The 20,867-nt window shown below is 42.0% G+C and overlaps 1 protein-coding gene across 1 annotated transcript in view; it reads right to left on the bottom strand.

Moving 5' to 3' along the window:
* celf5a (cugbp, Elav-like family member 5a) overlaps positions 1–20,867 on the bottom strand; it is a 405,311-nt gene that overhangs the window by 21,870 nt on the left and 362,574 nt on the right. The window contains 1 exon segment of the mRNA XM_052037531.1: positions 19,613–19,759. Coding sequence (XP_051893491.1) covers positions 19,613–19,759 — 147 coding nt within the window.

The following is a 20,867-nucleotide window of genomic DNA, read 5'->3' as shown; positions in this document are numbered from 1 at the left end:
AATATATCCTCTTATAATTAAGGAGACCAAAGTTGTACTTGATACTTAGGTGTGATCTCACCAAGTCCCTTTATAATTGTAGTTTTTAAAACTTTTTTTAAACTTTATTTATACAGCACCTCGGTAACAGGCCCTTCTGGCCAATTACACCCACGTTAACCTACTAACCTGTACGTCTTTTGGAATGTGGGAGGAAACCGACAGCACCCGGAGGAAACCCACGCAGTCACAGGGAGAACATACAAACTCCTTACAGACAGTGGCAGGAATTGAACCCTGATCCCTGGTGCTGTAATAGCATCACGCTAGCCGCTAATCTAACGTGCTGCTCCACTATGCTAATGTAGTGAGATATAATTACTCTTGTACTCAAACACTGCAACAATAAAGACCAAATTACCATTTGTGGTAGAAGCAGATATGATAGCAAGATTTAAGAGACATTTAGACAAACACATGAACAGGCAGGGAATAGACAGATATGGATCATGTGCAGGGAAATGGGATTAGTTAGGTTTGCACCATGGTCAGCACAGCCATGGTGGACCGAAGGGCCTGTTCCTATGCTTGTACTGTTTATGTCCTATGTTCCATGTATTCCTAACTACTTGCATGTTATCTTCCAGTGACCTGTGTGCAAGGCCATCCAGATCTCTCTGAACATCGACACTTCCCAACCTCTCACCACTGGTTAAGAATGACAGATTTCTTGATCTCTGACCTTCTGATCCTGAATGGTACACAACTGGGAAGGGTGGTGGAATTGGAAAAGGGAGATTGGGAATGAAAAGATAAGACCATGAGAAATAAAAGCAGGAATAAGCCATTCTGGCCCTCATGCCTGCTCTACCATTCAATGAGATCACAGTTGATCTACCTCAGCCCCAGTTCCTGTACCAATCCCCTATCTCTTGATTCCCTTAATATCTGGATACCTATCGAACACTGACTTAAGATAAGATGAGGTATCTTTATTAATCACATGTGAATCAAAACACACAGTGAAATGCACCTTTTGCGTAGAGTGTTCTGGGGGCAGCCCGCAAGTGTTGTCATGCTTCCAGCACCAACATAGCATGCCCACAACTTCCTGACCCGTACATCTTTGGAAGTGGGAGGAAACCAGAGCACCCGGAAGGAAACCAATGCAGAGACGGGGAGAACATACAAACTCCTTACAGACAGTGGCCAGAATTGAACCTATACTCAGCAACTAAACCTTCAAAGCATATTAGGGAAAGAATTCCAAGAAATTTTTTCAGGGTGAAGAAATTTCCCTTCACCTCACTTTTGAATGGCTGATCCCTTGTTTTGACTCACAGCCAGGGAAATATCAACTCTGCATCTACCCTGTCAAGCCCTGCAAACAGTAAACCCCTCTGACTAGGTTTGAAGCAGGTAATCTAAAGTAGGAAAACAATATGCATACTTGACAAAAAGCATTGACGTGGGAAAGGATGTAGCTGAGAGAACAGGACAGATTCAAGACACAACATGTTCAACATTATGCAGGAACAATTAACAAACCACTTCTGTACCAATATAACATTCTTATTTCCCACTGCCCAATCCTCTTGAGCTCCTCTGTTGAAAATCGTCCTTTTGTGCTGGGTTAGGAGCTATCTGGCACGATAGACAATACAGTCCCCTCCCCCTATCTTCCTGTGCTATTGATAAGTATTGACATGAAACACACCAGCAGAGAAAATGGTCAGACCACGCCTTGATTTTCTGGTTGACAAGTACGTGGATAGGGCTCAGTCCAGTGAACCAGTGAATAGCCACAATGATAGAGCTCAGTGCAAATTTTCACAATTCTACAAGGGAAGACTAAAAATCCTCAGGTGACTAAACTTTCAGATATGTCATGGAAACATTAAAAAATCTTACAGTGCTTGACAGGATGGCACAGGGATAATATGTGCCCTAGATTGGTTGTGCAGAACCATCCTTCAAAGTAAGGGATCAGCTATTTATGACTGAGATGAGAAGAAATTTCTTCACCCTGAGGTGAGTGAATCTTTCAAATTCTCTACTAAGAAGGCACTGGAGATTCAGTTGCTGAGTTTATTCAAGACAGAGATTGATAGATTTTTGGATACTAAGGGAAAACACAGAAATGGGGTTAATGCAGGAATGTAGCATTGAGATCAGCAGTTACCTTATTGAATGGCAGAAAATTCATGAGGTGTCAAGTGACTTCCACTGGTTCTATTGAACAGTTCCTTAGTACGATAAAATGGACTCATGACCTCACAATCTACCTTGATATGACCTTGCACCTTATTGTCTACCTGCACTGCATTTTCTCTGTGGCTGTTACACTTTATTCTGTATTCCGTTATTGTTTTACCTTGTACTATCTTGATGCACCGTGTCATGAATTGATCTGTATGAATGGTATGCAAAACAAGTTTTCCACTGTACCGCGGTACATGTGACCAATAATGAACCAATTCCAATTCTGATTCTTATTTTCTGATGTTATGAAGGAGAATCTTTTGAGAATGATGCCAAAATCAACGGAATTATTGAAATCTTGGACACAAAAGGAAGCCTTTTCAGGTTACCATCCCTATGCTAGTTGAGAAAGATCTTATTGAGGCATATAAAATTTGTACATGTATAGGAAACATTAATTTGAAACAAGCACAAACTCAAGAAGAAATTTCTTTAGGATGAATATCCGGAAACTTTTTCTTCCCACAAGCAACGCTCATTAAAAGCAACAAACAATCTGCTGGAGGAAACTCAGCAGGTAGAGCAACATCTGCAGCAGATTGCTTGTTGCTCAGATTCCAGCATTTGCGGCCTCTCGTGTCTCAGAATTAAAAACTCTGTAAACATTAAGAAATGGCTGGATGATAGAATTCAGCAGGGTGGAGAGTGATGGGTGAATGGGGGAGTTTAAAACTTGGGTGAATTGGTCATTCAAGTGGTCAAGATGGCACTCCTCATTTGGGAATGATGCAGTGTCCACCCTAGTTCAGCTGGATGTTGGTGAAGATTGGAACTTTGCCTGAACTTCTCCTTTCCTTAGACACTGATTAAAGTAATGTACAAGAATAATACATTAGAATCTTACACTTCTTTGCCATAAAACTTACCTGTTTATCATAATTATTTCTTGCCTTTTGCTACTTTTTTCCACCGTAAACTATCCTACATTATTTTGCTGAAATATACTTTTCCTCTATTGCTTTTGCTCCATTACGGAGTAATTTCAAACTCTAAACTGCAGGTAGGGCAATGGAATGTGTTTTGGGAGATATCCGAAGTTAATTACCCATTTCAAAAGATCTTGAATACTTTACGGCCAATGAAGTACTTGTGAAGTGTCAACAGTACTGCAAGAAACGTGACAGCCAATTCATGCACAGCAAGCTCCCTCAAACAGCAATGTGATTAGTCAGCAGATTACTCTGCTTCAGAAACGTTGATTATTTTTTTATTTCCTGACAAGGCCAACATTTATTGACGTTCCTAAATTGGAGGGGTGAATATTGGCCAGGACACTTGGGAAAACACTTATGTTCTTTAAAATAGTGCCAATCTACATTCACCTGAGAGAGGATAAGGGACCTCAATTTAACACATATCAAAAAGATAGTGCACAAAAGTTCATGCCTAGATTTTTGTGTTTAGCTGTCTGGAGTGGGTCTTGAACCCATAACTTTCTGATTCAGAGGCAAAAATATACTCAACTGATTGTAAAAATCTTGCACGCCAGAGGCCATTCAGTCCATCATGCCTGTACTATTTCTTTGGTTGATTCATTCCTTGATCTAATTTCATCTTTTCTCTACAAAATGTCCTTACTGTATGGCAATGCTTCACTAATTTAATTTGAGAAATCCACTGCCCCTCAGTGCATTTCAATTCGAGATACTGCCTTTCTTGACAACCTTGGAGTTTGAAATACCCTAGGTACAAATTAGACCTAAATCCAATCCCCCCAGCCACATGTACTGGCATTTCTGCATGTGCACAGCATGAATAATGTGCATGCCCACAGCAGCCAACATGCATCTGTTCACATCATACATAAATGACACCAATGCAGCTCCTGCACAGATGGTTGGCAGATGGCAATATTATTGGCAGAAGTCAGCCAATGTAAAACTGGAAGCTTTGCCCAGATTCCAGCATGAACACAATCTTACTGTTTCATGGCTTTTGGCTTTGTTGGTAGGCTGAGCCTGTTCTGTTTTTTACAAAGGATCTTATTTCCAAGTGCCTTTCAAACATTTCCCCCCATTATATACAACACTGTATTTGTCAAGGCTTGTTAGGTAGTTGCTGGCTGGAGTATGCCCTGCTTTTGATTAATGGCTTCTTGACAATGGTGAAAGGTCTTTTTTTTAACTATCCACTCCATTTTCAAATCCCTTGGTCTCAATGGCTCTGCACTCGAGCTCCGTCCCTCACCCCATGTCTTCCACAGATGAATTCCAGCACATTAAGAGGCACTGTTTTGTATTCACATCAGCATGAATCCCATGGGCCAGCTGCTGCTTCAGTGCAACTTCTCTGCTCCTTTGCTAAAGGTTTAAATATTTTTCTTCAAGTGTTTAAATAATTGCATGGTAGTGTAGTGGTTAGCATAACGCTATTACAGTGCCAGCGACCCGGGTTCAATTCCGGCAGCTATCTGTAAGGAGTTTGTATGTTCTCCCCGTGTCTGCGTGGGTTTCCTCCAGGTGCTCCAGTTTCGTCCCACATTCCAAAGACGTACAGGTTAGGAAGTTGTGGGCATTCTATGTTGGTGCCGGAAGCGTGGTGACACTTGCGGGCTGTCCCCGGAACACTCTACACAAAAGATGCATTTCACTGTGTTCCGATGTACATGTGACTAAGAAAGATCTTATCTTAATCTCTTGTGACATGGTGTTCCCTGTTCTAGTAATGCTTTCTATGATAAAAAAAAGTATCTTCTAATTAGTAACTAAGGAGCACAGATTTAGGATTAGTACAAATAACCAAGTTGTATTAATCCTTTGTTCTCTTTTGACTAAATCACCAATCAGTGAAAATAGTAACACACCAACTTTTGATCAAATAAAGTCCAGGCTGCATAGAGTCACAGAGTTATACAGCATTGAGCACTCACGTTCAGCCCAACTCATCCATATCGACCCAGGTGTCTTCCTGAGCTGGTCCCATTTGCCTGTGTTTGGCTCATACCCCTCTAAACTTTTCATATTCATGAACCTGTCCAAATATTCTTTAAATATTGTAATTGTACCTGCCCCTACCACTTCCTTTGGAATCTCACTCTATTTACCCACTGCCCTCTGTGTGAAAAACATGCCCTTCAGGTTCCCTTTAAATCTTTCCCCTCTCACCTTAAACCTATGCCCTATAGTTTTGGACTCCCTTACTCTGGGAAAAAAAGCTGCGACCATCCACCTTATCTATGCATAACTGGAGGCATATCTTAAAAGTGCCTAATTCCATCTGTCTATCATTGTGCACCTCTACCCCTGTGCCAATATCCCTGCTGCTGAATCCCTTACCCGTTCCTTCTGAACTACCACAATGTTTCCCTCAGTCAGTCTCCTATCTTTAAACTCTCAACTCTGCTGCCCAAATTCCTGTCTGCACCAATTCATGGCCATCTGTTGTGAGTATATCAAGGACAAAAGAATAACCAGGTAAAGAGAGAGCCCATCAGGGACAACAGCGCCAATCTGTAATGTGAAGCCAGAAACAATAGGCCTGTGACTAGTGATGTGCCGCAGGGATTGGTGCTGGGTTCGTTGTTGTTTATCATCTATATTAACGATTTAGATGATAATGTGGTAAACTAGATCAGCAAGTTTGCAGATGACACCAAGATTGGGGGCGTAGTGGACAGCGAGGAAGGCTATTGAAGATTGCAGCGTGATCTTGACCAGCTAGGAAAATGGGCTGAAAAATGGCAGATGGAATTTAGTGCAGACAAGTGTGAGGTGTTCCACTTCGGGAGGACAAACCAGGGTAGGATTTACACAGTGAATGGTAGGGCTCTGAGGTGTGCGGTAGAACAAAGGGACCTGGGAATACAGATCCATAGTTCCTTGAAAGTGGCGTCACAGGTAGATAGGGTCATAAAGAGAACTTTTGGCACTTTGGCCTTCATAAATCAGGGCACTGAGTACAAGAGTTGGGATGTTATGTTGAAGTTGTACAAGACATTGATGAGGCTGAATTTGGAGTACTGTGTGCAGTTCTGGTCACCTGCCACAGGAAAGATATCAATAAGCTTGAAAGAGTGCAGAGAAAATTTACAAGGATGTTGCTGGGACTTGAGGACATGAGTTATAGGGAAAGGTTGAATAGGTTAGGACTTTATTCCCTGGAGCGCAGGAGAATGAGGGGAGATCTTATAGAAATATACAAAACTATGAGGGGTATAGATAGGGTGAATGCATGCAGGCTTTTCTCCCTCAGGTTGGGTGAGACTAGAACTAGAGAACATAGGTTTAGGGTGAAAGCTGAAATATATAAGGGGAATCTGAGGGGGATCTTCTTCACTCAGAGGGTGGTGCGAGTGCGGAATGAGCTGCCAGCGGAAGTGGTGAATGCAGGTTCAATTGTAACATTTAAGAGAGGTTTGGATAGGTACAGGGATGGGAGGGGTTTGGAGAGATATGATCCGGATGCAGGTAGATGGAACTAGGCAGAAGATCAGGTCAGCATGGACTTGATGGGCCGAAGGGCCTGTTTCTGTGCCGTGGTACTCAATGACTCTATACGTGATGTTCTAAGTGAAAGATTTTCATTGGTACTCACAAGAAACAGACTTTAGGGTTGGAGAACTCAGTGAGAGGGCAGGTGAAATTCTAGAAAAAGCCTCCATAAATAAAGAGGAGGTACTTCATGCCTTGTTAGTCTTGGATAAAACCTCAGGGCTGGATGAGATTTATCCCAGGCAGCTGTGGGTGGCAAGGAAAGTGATTTCTGGGGCTCTGGCTGAGATTCTACATCTTTGCTGGCCACTGTTGAAGTACCAGATGACTGGAGGATAGGAAATGTGGGCGACCCTTTTCAAGGAGAGCAGCAGGGAAAAGCCTGGCAATTACAAACCTGTGAGCCTAACGTCAGTCGTAGGGAAGTTATTGGAAAACATTTTGAAGGACAGGATTAAGGTCCGAGGCAGTACTGAGGGACCTTGGTGTGCAACTCCAAACATTCCTGAAGGTGGAAGCACAGGTATAGAGGACATTAAGAGGAGACATGATTGTGTTATTTAAAATAATGAAGGGTATAGATGGGGTAGGCTGCTGAAATAATTTGTCCCTTATCATAGGTGAATAAAACTTGAATCATCTAGTCGTTGAGGACATTGGGCCAAGTACTGGAAGATGGGATTACTATGGATGAGTGCCCATGGGTCAGTATGCATGTGGTGGGCCAATTGGCCCGTTGCCATGCTGTATGACTCCAGGACACCAGCCCTGTACTCACTGGCCTATATTTGTTCCCCATTCAGCAAATGCATCAGCTTTAATATTCTCTTCCATGTTCCAAATACAAAGGGCTCTGAATTCCTTCAATTTTAGCCTCTTGCACATCCCCTGTTGCCACATCCTTATCAATGATGGATGTACCTTTAGCTGTCCCACTCCTAAGCTCTAGAATTCCCACCATAAACCTCCCTCCATCTCTCTATCTCCACTCCTTAAAAACTAGATCTCTTTGACTGAGTTTTTGGACTCTTGTCCTGGTTTCTCATGTGGAATTGTCAAATTTTATTTTGTGAGGAACCTTGAGGCATTTCACCATCTCACTGGCATGGTATTCATGCAGGTTGTTGACATTCTCTGTTCTCAATGCACCTTCCTCCCACAGCCCACAAATCATGTTCAATTATCTATGCTGGATTTTCCAAATTAGTTGCAGCAATCACAGGAGTCCCAAGACAACATCATTTACTTCCTGTGTTAGGCGATTATTACAGAGGAAATAAGTTGTGATCAGGTGCAGCTATATTGAGCAGAAAGGAATTTAGCTGATCTAATTTTCCACAAATACATCCTCATTTTTTTCATCAGTTTTTCCAGTTATTCAAACTCCCTCTTCAATTGGTGTCAAAATTAATGAAGTCAGAAGCTGATGCTACTTGAAGCTAACTTAGACACTCACTCCGACAACAGCACTGTCCAGAGTATAGGCTGAACAATTTGGTAACTGGAATACTTTTAGTCTACAATGCTGCAGCCAGCCAGAGTAGAAATGACTGGGTAATTCCTCTGTCAATCAAGCTTGTTTACCACAGTCATAAATTGGCTAAGTGTGATTTTATCTAAATAATTTATATGTAGCTGTTCTCCACTCACTGCATTTTCTGGAAAATGTACTGGGTGAAGATACTGTGGTTTCTCATTTCAGAACTCTTTACATAGACTGTGTTTTCAGAGAGAACTGATGTTGTTAACTGTAGAGTGCTTGGATTTGCTGTGTTGTATGCTTCTCCCCGATTCCAACTCACTGGCTGCTGCAGTGTTGCCAATTAGTACCCTATTGAAGGCTTTTCATCGAGTCACAGAGTCATGGAGTTATAAGCACGGAAACAGGCCCATAAGCCCATCTCATCCATGCTGACCAAATTGCCTACCTGAGCTCATCCCATTTGTCTGCATTTTGCCCCTTATCTCTCTCAGCCTTTCTTGTCCATGTACCTGTTTTACACGCCTTTTAAATGTTGTAATTGCACCGGTTCCTCTGGCAGCTCGTTCCACATACTCACCACCCTCTGTGTGAAAAAGTTGCCCCTCACATCCCCTTTCCATTTTTCCCTTCTCGCCTTAAATCTATGCCCTCTAATTTTAGACTCCGCTACCCTGGGTAAAAGCCTGTGCCCATTCACCTTATTATTTATATTTCCTTCTTTAACTTTTCTCTAGCTGCTGAATCTTGGTTTGAGATGGTTTCATGGGCCCCAAGGCTTTCTGCCATGTTGGTTGAGTTGTCTTCTTCACATCTGAATACGAACAGTTACTCTTGGTGCGGAATTGGACCCTGGTAGCTTCACAGCTAAGCTTAATCCTACCCTCACCCAGCAATTAGCTTTGGCCCTTTTGCCTCTGGTTTCGAGGGTTCTGGGTTCAGGTCTCATCTGGAGACTATGGTAGAAAACCTGAACACAAATATGCAGGTGCAGCAAGCAGTTAAAATGGCACATTGGCCTTTATAGCAAGAAAAATCAAATATACTGTAGGAGCGAGGATGCCTTGCTACAATTATATAGGGAACTGGCAAGTCCATACTGGGAGTATTGTGTGTAGTTTTGATCTCCTTATCTAAGAATGGATATACATCGAGGAGTGCAGCAAACGTCACCAGACTAATTGTGGGATGACTGTTGTACGAGGAGAGATTAGGTCGACAGGTTTTTATCATTAGAGTGTAGAAGAATAATAGTGGATCTAATCACAAAATTCTGACAGGGCCAGACAAACTGAACGTAGGGATGATGGTTCCTCTATCCAGGGAGTCTAGAACCAGGCATTGTAGTCTCAGAATATAGGACAAGAAATTTAGGGCTGAAATGAGGAGAAATGTCTTCATTCAGTGGGTGGTGAGCCTATGGAATTCACCACCACAAAGGTAGTAAAAACAAAATCTCTGAACCTTTTTGACAAGAAGACAGATGAACTTCTAGATGCAAAAGACATCAACGTGTATGGGGAGAGAATGGGAATATGATTTGAGAAAGATGATCAGCCATGAACATATTGAATGGTGGAGCAGGAAAAAAGGGCGAATGGCCATCTTCTACTTTTATTTTTGCTGTTCCTATGCCCTTGAAAGAAGCTGAGCAAGTTTTCAGATTGCTCTTTGTGGGAGCTTGCTTGGTCCAAATTGGTTGCTGTATTTAATATAATGATTACATTTAATTGACTCTAAAGTGCTTAGGGATACACTGGGACTGTAAAAGGTCTATGTAAATGCATCTCTTCTTTTTCCAGAAGTCACTGGAGAGTTGTAAGAAGCAGCAACCTTAAATAGTTTCTATTTATCCCAACTCCAAGGACATCAGAGTCAAATGGTGCACTTTTGAAGCTAGTTCCACTAAGCTAATTCAGCTCAGCCCTTTGGTGGAAACTTTCAAAACTGCAGGGCTCAGAGCCATGCTGTGTAAAATATTTTCCCCTCTAGACCATTCATGGGGGAGAGCAGAGAAGGCTTTAATTTGGGGAGCAGTTCTTTCTTACTTTTAGCAAATTATCTTTTATAATGCATAAAAACATAAGAAATAGGAGCAAGTATAGATCATGGGACCCTTAAAGCCTGCTCTGCCATTCAATAAGATCATATCAGCTCCACTTTCCTGTCTGATCCCCTTAACTCTTGATTCTTCTAGAGTATAAAATCTACTGCAGCCATGAATATATATTCAATGACTCAGTCTCCAACATTTTGGGTCAAAGAGAATTCCAAAGATTCCCTGAGAGAAGAAATAGCTCCCCATCTCCTTTTTAAATGGGCACCCTTTTATTCTGAAATTATGTCCTCTGATTCCACAATCCCCCACAAGGGAAACATCCTCTCAGCATCTACCCTCTCATAATCTTATCTGCTTCAAATTCTGGTATGCGGAATTCAGATTCTGGTCGAGAGATCACAGCAGAGATGCAACCTTTGCTTCACCCCTTGGAGCTCAGATCAACAACAGGAGAAAGTAACAGGAAGAAATGGAAAATGGATTAATCCCACAACACAAAACAAAAAGCACAACAAAAAGAAGCCAAGAACAAAGGTTCAGTGAAAAAACTTTGAAGGTAGATCAAACACCCAATGATGAAACAAGGCAACCACAAATAGGGAAATATCTGTGCTGGTTAATAAAGGGATTAGTTCACAGCTCATGGGAATAGAAAGTATCCTTTGGTAATCACATTCCAACAGCAACAAAGGAATCAGTTAGATTGCAGAGATTTTTCATTCTTCATTACTGTAAGCAATTTATTTTGAACTAAAACTCAACACTTACAACGCAAAAACTAGCTGTTCAGTTCAGTCAGTCTATTCCAGTGCTTATGGTCCACACAAGCTTCCTTCCATCTTGTACCTAATTCCTTCAATTTTCCTTTCAACCTCACACGATTATCTAATTTCCCCCTGACAGCTTCTACATTGATCAGGATGTTTCCTCGTTTTCTTGTAAAAATTGTGTATAATTTATGTTTAATTTATGTTTTTCTTGTGAATGCTTCTTATTTGATCCCATCTGCCTGTGATGCAGCTGCAAGTAAGTTTTTCATTGCGCCTGAGCATATGACAATAAACTCAACTTTGACTTTGTGAAGTTTTGAAGTTTAACTCATTCTGAACCATGTCTAACTGGATTTGGTGCAATGCCCACACTTACCTGGTCTGGACTCACCTTGGAGTCGGGTGGAAAGGCAGAGGAAGGCCTCAGCAGCAACTAGGCCACAAACGACATAGTGCTGAACACCAGGCTCCTGGATCACTGTGACAGCCTTCAACAGGAGGCAAGGTGAGGGAAGAGCCTTCCTTCTGTCCATGTCCGTGAGGCTTTGTTATTGTCCCTGACATTCAGAGTTATTTCAAAGCTATTACATTTGTCTTAATGATTAGCAATGTAAGACTTATTCAAAAATATTTTTAAAAAATTAAAAACATTTAAATGAAGTACAATAAGTATATTGCAGCAAAGGTCCACCAGATTGGTTCCTGGGATTGTTCCTTTGTTGTATGAGGAAAGATTAAACAGAGAGGACTGTATTCACCCAAGTTTAGATGAATGAGGGAGGATCTCAATGAGACATACAAAATTCTCAGTGTTTTATAGGGTAGATGCAGAGTTAAAGTTTCGCTGGCTGGGGTGTGTAGAACAGAGATGAGAAAATCAAAAAATTGCAGATACTGGAAATCCAACTAGAAAGAGAAAATATTGAAATACTGAGCAGGTCAGGCAGCATCTGTGGAGTGAGAAACAGAGTTCTGACAAAGGGTGCTAGACCTGAATCGTTAACTGTTTACCTTTGCACAGACACTGCCTAACCTGCTGAGTGCTCCCAGCATTTCTGATTTTATTTTATATCAGTGACGAGAAGAAATTTCTTCACCCAAAGGAGCAACTAAACTCCAGTGACCTTATAAAATCCTGCCCAGCATTTCCATTGATAAGAACCTCAAGATGCAGGTAGTAATGAGTCTCTATGTTCTAATTCAGTAATTATCTGCTAACAGAGCAACCTGATTATAACCAGGCTTTTAAAAAATCTAGATCTATTCTTTAGATAAGTAGTAAATATATGGAAGGAGAACTCTTTTTCCTTTAGGACGTCCAGAAGTATTATATGGCCAATTAATTATCTTGGAACATAGTCACAGTTACTGGGGTGAGCTTTGTTGACTAGTTGCCTGGATTGGTACAGTCTTCCCATGCCTGTACTTACTCTGATTCAGATACAAAGGGCCTACCTTGATGGAATGAGACATCCCAGACACGGCAGTGGTGTGGGTCGAGAAGGGGCAGATCCTGCAGTAATGTTCTGAGAAAGCTCACCTCGTTAAACTACCAATGAGAGAAGCTTGATACCATCATGTTACGTATTTATAATGCCCATCTCCCCCCCTTAACACCCTCACTACCTGACAGGATACAGTCTTGAGAGATGAGGCCCTGTTCAACGTAACAACAGCTCTGCCAAACAGAAGCCACGCTGGGGACAGCAGACACAAGGATTACAGGATCCTTCCCCTCCCCTGTAGCTGTGTTTAACTTGAGTGACAACTTTCCTCTTCTCTCCGCAGTGTGTTAAAAGAAAATTAAAAACACACAAAAACATTGCCCCAAATTAAGAGCCTTGTCTTCAGTAAACAATTATTTATGTTTGGGAAGACTGTCACACAAGTGAGAAAAGGAAAAAAGCTGCCTGGGTTGTGCCTGACAGAACCATCATCTGCATTGTATCATCCATTAAAATAAGACACAGCAAAGCTATCTATAAACTCATTTATCATTTGCATAATTTTATCATCTTGATGAATGAGGGACATCCATTGTCTATTTACCAAGATAAATTACTGTGGAAATGGAACCTGATGGGTCCTTGCTGATATGCATTTTAATTGCTTATTGGGGTGAATATTCCTTGGCTTGTCTCGATGATGTCAGCACCACTCTGTGGATCATTATGAAGTATGGATATTTGTCATCTTTAATATGCATAAATAATGTTACTTCAAGCTGACAATAGGCAACACTCTATTGTTCAAAAGGAACAGATCAATTAACCCTTTCTGCACTGAAATTCCATCTTGGTGTAACATGCAACTTCTGCCTGCCTGCTATTTTAGCAGACGTATCAACCTACTTAGAGGGTTAAATCTATACTGCAGTAGCTGGGATGATCATCTTGAGGTCACGTAAATCTGTATCCCGGGGAGGGATCTGAGGCCTTGCCACCATTGCACATCTGTTTTTATTGTATGGGTTCATAGTCTGAAATATATGTTATGAATAAATGAACTCATTCTCTGATTCCACACTGCTGCACATCGGGACACTGCTTTTGCAGGCCCCACCAGGAATTTAAATTTGAGCACTTTTTTAGGGCATATTAAATCCATGCAAGTCTTTATGCCTTTGTAGGATACCACACATTTAACCTACAAAGATCTGATGAAAACTCATTTCCTTTCACTGCGCATTTAGTCTTTCATAAGTACCCTTTCTTCCATTCAGTTCAAACTCTATCTTGTTATGCTCCCTTTAGTATTCCCTTTGTGTGAGATATTATCTGAGTTGTGCTCAGGATATGGGCAACTATTGCCCTGTAGATGCTGAGATTCATAACGCAGGACTGGAGCTGCATGCAGTCCAGACTAGTCAAGGCTGATTCTGAATCTGACCACATGCCCAGCAGTTGTATTTGTACAACACTGTTGTTTCTTTAATGGTCATATTCTGAGTCCACAGGTTCCCTTGTTAGTTTTTAAGCTCATGAACTCTGCGTTTCTGGCCAGTAGCATTACCAAAAGGTTGCTGGTCTAAATAAAAGTCCAAGTATTTTTTCTTGGCTCTTTTTCCATCTCTGATACCCTGTCCTAGCGTCAAGGTCAAATATAACTTTCTAAAGTTCTTCTGTGCTTTGTGGATGCTGTTCACCCCTAATTGCCATTGCTTGCTGAGCTATTTCAAAAGGATAGTTAAAAATCAACCACATTGTTGTGCTTGGAGTCACACAGAGGCCGGACCAGTTAAGAATGGCAGATTTCCTTTCCAAAAGGACGTTAGTGAACCAATGAGTTCTTATGATGGTCTAGTAGTATCCTGGTCACCATTTCTGATACTAGCTTCTTTATTGCTGATTACTTAATTAGTATTTTAAATTCCCAGGTTGCTCTAATTGCATTTGAATTCATGTCCCTTGATCATTAATCTTGACGTCTTAATTCTCAGTCTGGTAATATGATTATTTTATTGAATAAAACACTCTTACCTCAAAGAAAGATCCGATGCCACCATATGCCACTTCCTATTTCCCATACCAATCTTCACTGAACCCTCAGTTAAAGCACCAATTTCAGTGCTGGTCTACAGGTTTGCTTAAGCAAAGCTCTTCTAATTGACATACATCATCAGTAAACAGTATAAGTAGAAAAGGAGAACAGTGTCAAATAAGACCACCAGGCTGGTAAATATCTGACATCCTACACAACGCCATTTGAAATACCCAACCATCCTTTCGATGCGATGCATTGTGTAGGGTCTGGTCTTTTGTTCTGAGCCCACAGAAGTACTGATTCATATTGGATTCAAAGAGAATCACCCTAAAACCTTATACACGTAGACCTTCTGCACACTTTACACAGGGGTTGCCATTAGAATGGAAATCCTGATTGTTTATTTTTAAACTTATCTACTGGGCTACAGTATTATAGTGCTTAAGTTACTGGACTTTCATTTAGAGTTATGGAGCACTTATCCAGAGATGAGTTCAAATGACACCATAGCAGCTGAGGAATTTAAATTCAAGCAACTAAATAAAATCTTGAACTACCATAAAAAGCTTGACTCAGTAACCATAACCGTAAAACTACCAGACTGTCATAAAAACCCATCCAGTTCATTAATCTGATCTGGCCTATATGTGACTCCAATGCGGTTGACCCTTAACAGCCTCGTCAGTTCAGGCGCAATTAGGGATGGACAATAAATGCTGGTATTGTCAGCAATATCCATATCTGCAAATGAATAAATTAGAAAAAAGTCCAAGACATCGTCATCATTTTGTAATAGCTAGTAACAGGGGCACAGCTGAGTTGAACAATGCACTGACTAGACTTAATCTGTGAGCACACTGAAAGATTTATGTAACATGTTTCACAATCTCAGCGTGTTTACAATCATTAAAGTCAATTCTGAAGTGTAGGCCTTCTTGTAACATAAGAGACACAGCAGAGCAAGCTCCCACTAATAAAAATGGAAATATAGTCTGCTTTATGATGTTTGATGGATAACCAGAACATCAGGTAGGACTGCCCTGCTGTTCTTTGAATAGTACTATGGGATCCTACAAATCCAAAATAAGTTTCTGTCTTATCCAAACAGCAGCACTTCTGAAGCTCAGCAATAATCAGTCTAGAATAGGGCTTGAAGCCCTAATTTCCAACTTCGAGACAAGGGCACCTCCAACTGAGTCACCACAGCTTTCACTTGTTGCACACATCGTTCAGGTTCCGTAATAGCCCACCCTCTCACTGACTGAGCCATGTGCAAAGTCACCTTTTGTTGTGTAGTTTCTTTCAGTCAGGTTGGGGTGTGTTGTTTGTTTTTCAATTGTATCCAACAGATGGGTGTCAAATGGTTGACACTGAATTAACAAATCTGACAAGGTAATCTGTAGAGAAAGGAAACACTGAAGCCTACTTGTTATAATATTGCTCCAAATCATAATCCATTTATCACTATTAATTACCTAGTGCCAGATTGTGCATCCTGAATGCCACAGCTGATATTCGGAATACAGGACCCAGCTCAAAGCATGACCTTGGTTTTAAGATTTTAAAGTTTTCACCTTATTTCCAAATCTTTCCAGGATCTCTTCTCTACCCGACTTTGTTGTAACTCTAACCTCCAAGCCTCTAAAACACCATTGCTCTTCTAATTCTAGCCTTTCTCTTCCTTGAAATTAACTGCTCTACCATTGGTGGCTATGCATTCCAGGACCACAAGCTCTGCATGTCCTCGCTAAACATTGCCACCTCGCCTCTTTTAGGAAGGACTTGAAACCTACTTCAATTGAGCTTTTGTTTCCAGGTTATGACAGGTTCAGGTAAGAGAGACAAAGAAAAGCTCTTCTTATTAGCTAATGGTACAACGATTAGGGGACAGAGATTTAAGGTTTGATGCAAGAGATACAGAGGCTGTGTGAGGAAGAACTTAGTTACATGTCTCTTGGTAATGCCTTGGAACTCTCAGCCTACAAGGGTGGTGGAAGCAGAGACAATTAATGATAACAAAAGTGGACATTACCTGAGGAAAATAAATTGGCAAGGCTCTGGTGATAGAGTGGGAGAATGGGACTGACTGGTTGCTCTATCGAAAGCCAGCATGGACTTGAGGGGGTGAATGGTTTCCATTTGTACTTAATGATTCTATGGATGAATTTCACTGTCTTCCTTCAAAATGGTGCCATGTGATTTTATATGTTTACACAGAGAGCTGACAGACCCTCCTATCCGAAAGACAGTACGTCCAAGTAAGCAGCATTACCTGGGCACTGCACAAGAGACCAGCCTAGATTCGTCTTCTCAAGAGTCTGGAGTGGGTTTTGAACCAAAAGCCTACTGTTTCAGAGGTGAGAGGGCCATGCAGAGAGCTGATTGAAGGAGCCGTGATTTGTCATCACTTAGCACCAAGGAGTTTTATTATCTCACCGAGGAATTTCTGTATTTTTCAGTATTCCGCCCTTGCAGTAACTCCCGGTGAACCTCTTAGTTCAGGAGATCCGCTGGTTCTAATCACACAAAGAGCCAAAACTTCTCCTGGCCCTCCTCACTGGCCTTTGCCCCACAGTCCAAACACCACCAAGGAAATATGATCCTACTAGCCGCTCATTGCAATGTCGCTGATGGGATCTTGCTGTGCACAAATATGTTCTACCCACTCCCCATCTTGTTTCAGCGGTGACCACTACTTCAGAAGTAATTCATTGCACCATATGGTGTTTAGGGACCTTTTCTAAGAAACAGACTAAATCAGTTGCACATTCTGTCACAATGTTTATGCAAGAACTGTTTGACGTGGATTAGATCTGCTCTGTCCCTGCCCGTGGTGATTGCCACAGAGGTGTTATTGCACCGTCACCTTACGCCAAGTCATTGCAACGGCTTGATTGGTTGGGGAATTTTATTTTTGTAATGTTGTATTTTGGTCGTAAAAGCTACGACCTCCAGGCACGAGATTGCCGGTTCCCTACCGACATTTGAGAAGTGGACACGATAATAAGCAGGCTTCAGATGCCCAGAGTTAAGAAACAAATGTCTGCACAGGGATTAAATGATAGCTGCCAACAAAAACAATGCACCATCCATGAGGTTCTTAAAGCCACAGCCCATAGCTTTAACAATAACCAAAGAGCTTTTAAAAAACAATTTGTTCACCACTCAAAGACTAGCATTTCATGATCATAATCTCAAATCTGATTTCAGAGGGAGTAGATTGCAGATTATAAAACACAGTGAATGCAAGTGTTCCTTTCTTCAAATATCAGTCATTGAATCCACTGGGGACTGCAGAGTTGATGCCATTCTGTGTTTCTCTGATGCATTCTGCCACAGAGCAAGCTGGGACTATTCTAAACGATGCCAAACAAATCAACTTCTTTCCATCCTTCTGCCTTAAAATATAAATGTATCCATTGCATTTTCCCTCACGTACGTATGTACTTCCCCTTAAATGCATCTCTGGGTGTTTATCACGACTGCACTCTGTGGCAGTGAATTCCACATTCTGACCTTCTCTTTATAATTCTTTACAATTTCCCATTTGGTTTCTTGTATCAACAGCCACTGGTTTTGCTCTTCGGCAAAAGGGGGGCAGCACTGGAGTGCTGCAGGAAGTGCAGCTGTATCGCCGCTTCAATGACCTGGGTTCGATTCTGACCTCCAGTGCTGTGTGCACGGAATTTACATGTTCTCCCTGTGACTGTGTGGGTTTTCCCTGGGTGTTCAGGTTTCTCCAATATCCCAAAAAAATTGTTTATTGCTTAAGTTAATTGGTTACTGTACCTTACCTTTGGTGTAGGTGGCTGGTGGGACAATTCAAGAGAGAGCGGAGTTTGGAAGTGTTAAGGGGTATATGTGAGAGAATAGGGAGAATAGGTTATAGGGAAGTAAGTGAGGAATGGGATTGATGGGATGGTCCTGACAACCAGTGTAAACTTGATGGGCCAAAAGGCCTCTTTCAATGTTAGATGAAAATATGGACATGCTCTTTCCAGTGTCCACCTTTCCCAATTCACACCAAGGCATTCCATCCCTCTCAGCCTGACGGACATAACTTTACACTTCTGGTTTCATCTTATATGAAGGCTGCCAAATCACTGCAGTAATGAAGGAGTGCTGCACTGTCAGATTCAGTTTTTTGGATGAGCCATTCAGCCAAGGCCTTAGCTGCTCCATCAAGACTGCCCAATCCATTTCAGGTATTGGCTGAGGGATAAATATTGGCAAGGACGTGGGATTTGTGACCTGCTCTTCTTCACAATACTGGCTAGAAATTCATTCCCCATTGGTTTACGCTGAATGTGCTATGTAGTAGAATAAGGTATGCTACTCTGCCTCGGAAATTCACACAACTGACTTCAATGGAATGAATTTTGAAGGCAGCATATGATACATTCAATGCAACCACCAGGGATGAAAAGCTAGCCATTCATACCACTTGAGGAAGAGCTGGAGATTCACCCCCCACCACCACGCCCCCCCCCCCCCCAAGAGTTCTGGCCAATATTTATCCCTCATCCAATGCAGAGAGTGGATGCTCTGCTAAATGATCACACTGCCATTCCCAGAATCTTACTGTTATTTATTCTTTAGGATCTATGCATCATGAGCTGGGCCCAGCATTTATTGCTTATCTTAATTGCCCTTAAGCTGAGTAGCTTCCTAGGCCATTTAAGAATCAACCACATTGGTGAGTCTGTAGTCACAGACTGGACCAGGGAGGCAGATTCATTTCCCTGAAGAACATTAGTGAACCAGAGAGGTTTTTATGATAATTCGGTAGTTTTGTGCTTAACATTACTCTATTAACAAATAGTTCTTTCACTTAAATTCCAGTTTATTAACAATTTAAATCCCACAGCTGTGGTGATGGGATTTAAACTCAGGTTGCTGGTTTGCCAATCTCGACCTCTGGAACACCAGCCAACACTGCACCATAATTAGTTATCATGTTTCCCCACAGTAAAACAGTGACTAACCTCCCAAAGCATAATTTCAGTGCTTGGGATGTCCTGAAGGGCAAAATGGAAATGCAAACCCTTTCCTTCTTATTGTAGAAGGGGTGTGAAAGGGGAACTAAGGCAGTTAAAGTTTACCAATGGGAGAGTATATACGGTGCCAGAAGGTTGACATAGATACATACCGCGTGAGCGTAAGAGCTGTAGGTGTTGTTAAAGTGGAGGGGTATTGGGTTGAACATCCCGAACTGACCCACCATGTGCTGCATGCGCCGCAATGTGCGTTCCTTGTCTGTATCAGCAAACTTCACCACGAGGCTGGAGGATGCACCCTGAAAATACACAGAGAACTGCTGTCAACCATGGGGAGCAGAGCTCCACGTCCCTTCTATGTTCTATGTTCTATTTGGCACAACATTGTGGGCTGAAGGGCCTGTACTGTGCTGTAGTGTTCTATGTTACAGGGGCTCACTCTTTGAATAAAAGAGACAAAGGTTGGAGACACGGTCAATCTGCCAATACCCTTTCCTCGTGAGCCTTTGCCAACTGGCTACAAGCCTGTGGAAGGCATCACTGCCTCGGTTAATGCTGCCTGCCAACCAGGCACCATGACCTTGATGTTAGTACCCCATCCCCCTCACAGAATAGACCCAGAGGAGGCTGGGGGCATGTTTAAACCCAACAACTGGGCAAGTGAATCCCAAGGCACTTTTGGCTTTTTCGTGAGGGTAGGTGGCATATTGTGTATCTTAGAGAGGCAGGGCACGCTGTTAATGTTCCCACTGAGTAGTTCAGTTAATATTCACCACAGGGCAGCTACACCTACCAAAGGTCAGGACAGCCACATGGAATTAAAGGAGAGAACTACTGACTCTGGGACGTAAATGTTGTTTTATGGGCCAGGAGGAGCAAGTTTCATCCCCCACCCCTTTGCCCCTCCCACCATCTGCCCATTGTGGCCAACCTCCTCCCATCCTATCTGCTTCAGTCCTGGTTTACAGCCCACCTCCTGCATAACAATCACTAGGGTCAAACCCTTTGATGCTGGTTCCCCCACCTGTCTGCCTGTCGTTGTGAACAAATGCTGGGTGGGAAATTAAATAAATAAACTCGAACACTGTATTGTTTTTAAGTCCACTCTGCCTGGTTTCCCCATATGCTATCACGCACCCCTAAAGACTTCTGGGTCACACAAGGTTCATCAATGGTTCTATAGAGCAAAAACTTGGTTGCAGTTTTCCATTCATACCCCAATGACACTGAAACCAAGTGAAGGAGCCCAGGTCAACATATAGGAACCTAGTGGCCCTCTTCAGTATGTTTCATTGTATGTCAATGAACCCAGATAAATGATCAGGGCAAAGATATCATAGAATCACTCAATGTTATCATGGAGTTGAGGGATCATAGATAATTAATAACGTAGAAGGAGAACATTCA

Source organism: Pristis pectinata, chromosome 24 (assembly GCF_009764475.1).
Source record: "Pristis pectinata isolate sPriPec2 chromosome 24, sPriPec2.1.pri, whole genome shotgun sequence".
In the NCBI taxonomy this organism is placed as follows: Eukaryota; Metazoa; Chordata; class Chondrichthyes; order Rhinopristiformes; family Pristidae; genus Pristis; species Pristis pectinata.
The sequence above is the reverse complement of the archived record's forward strand: the minus strand, read 5'-3'. Positions and strand labels throughout refer to the sequence as shown.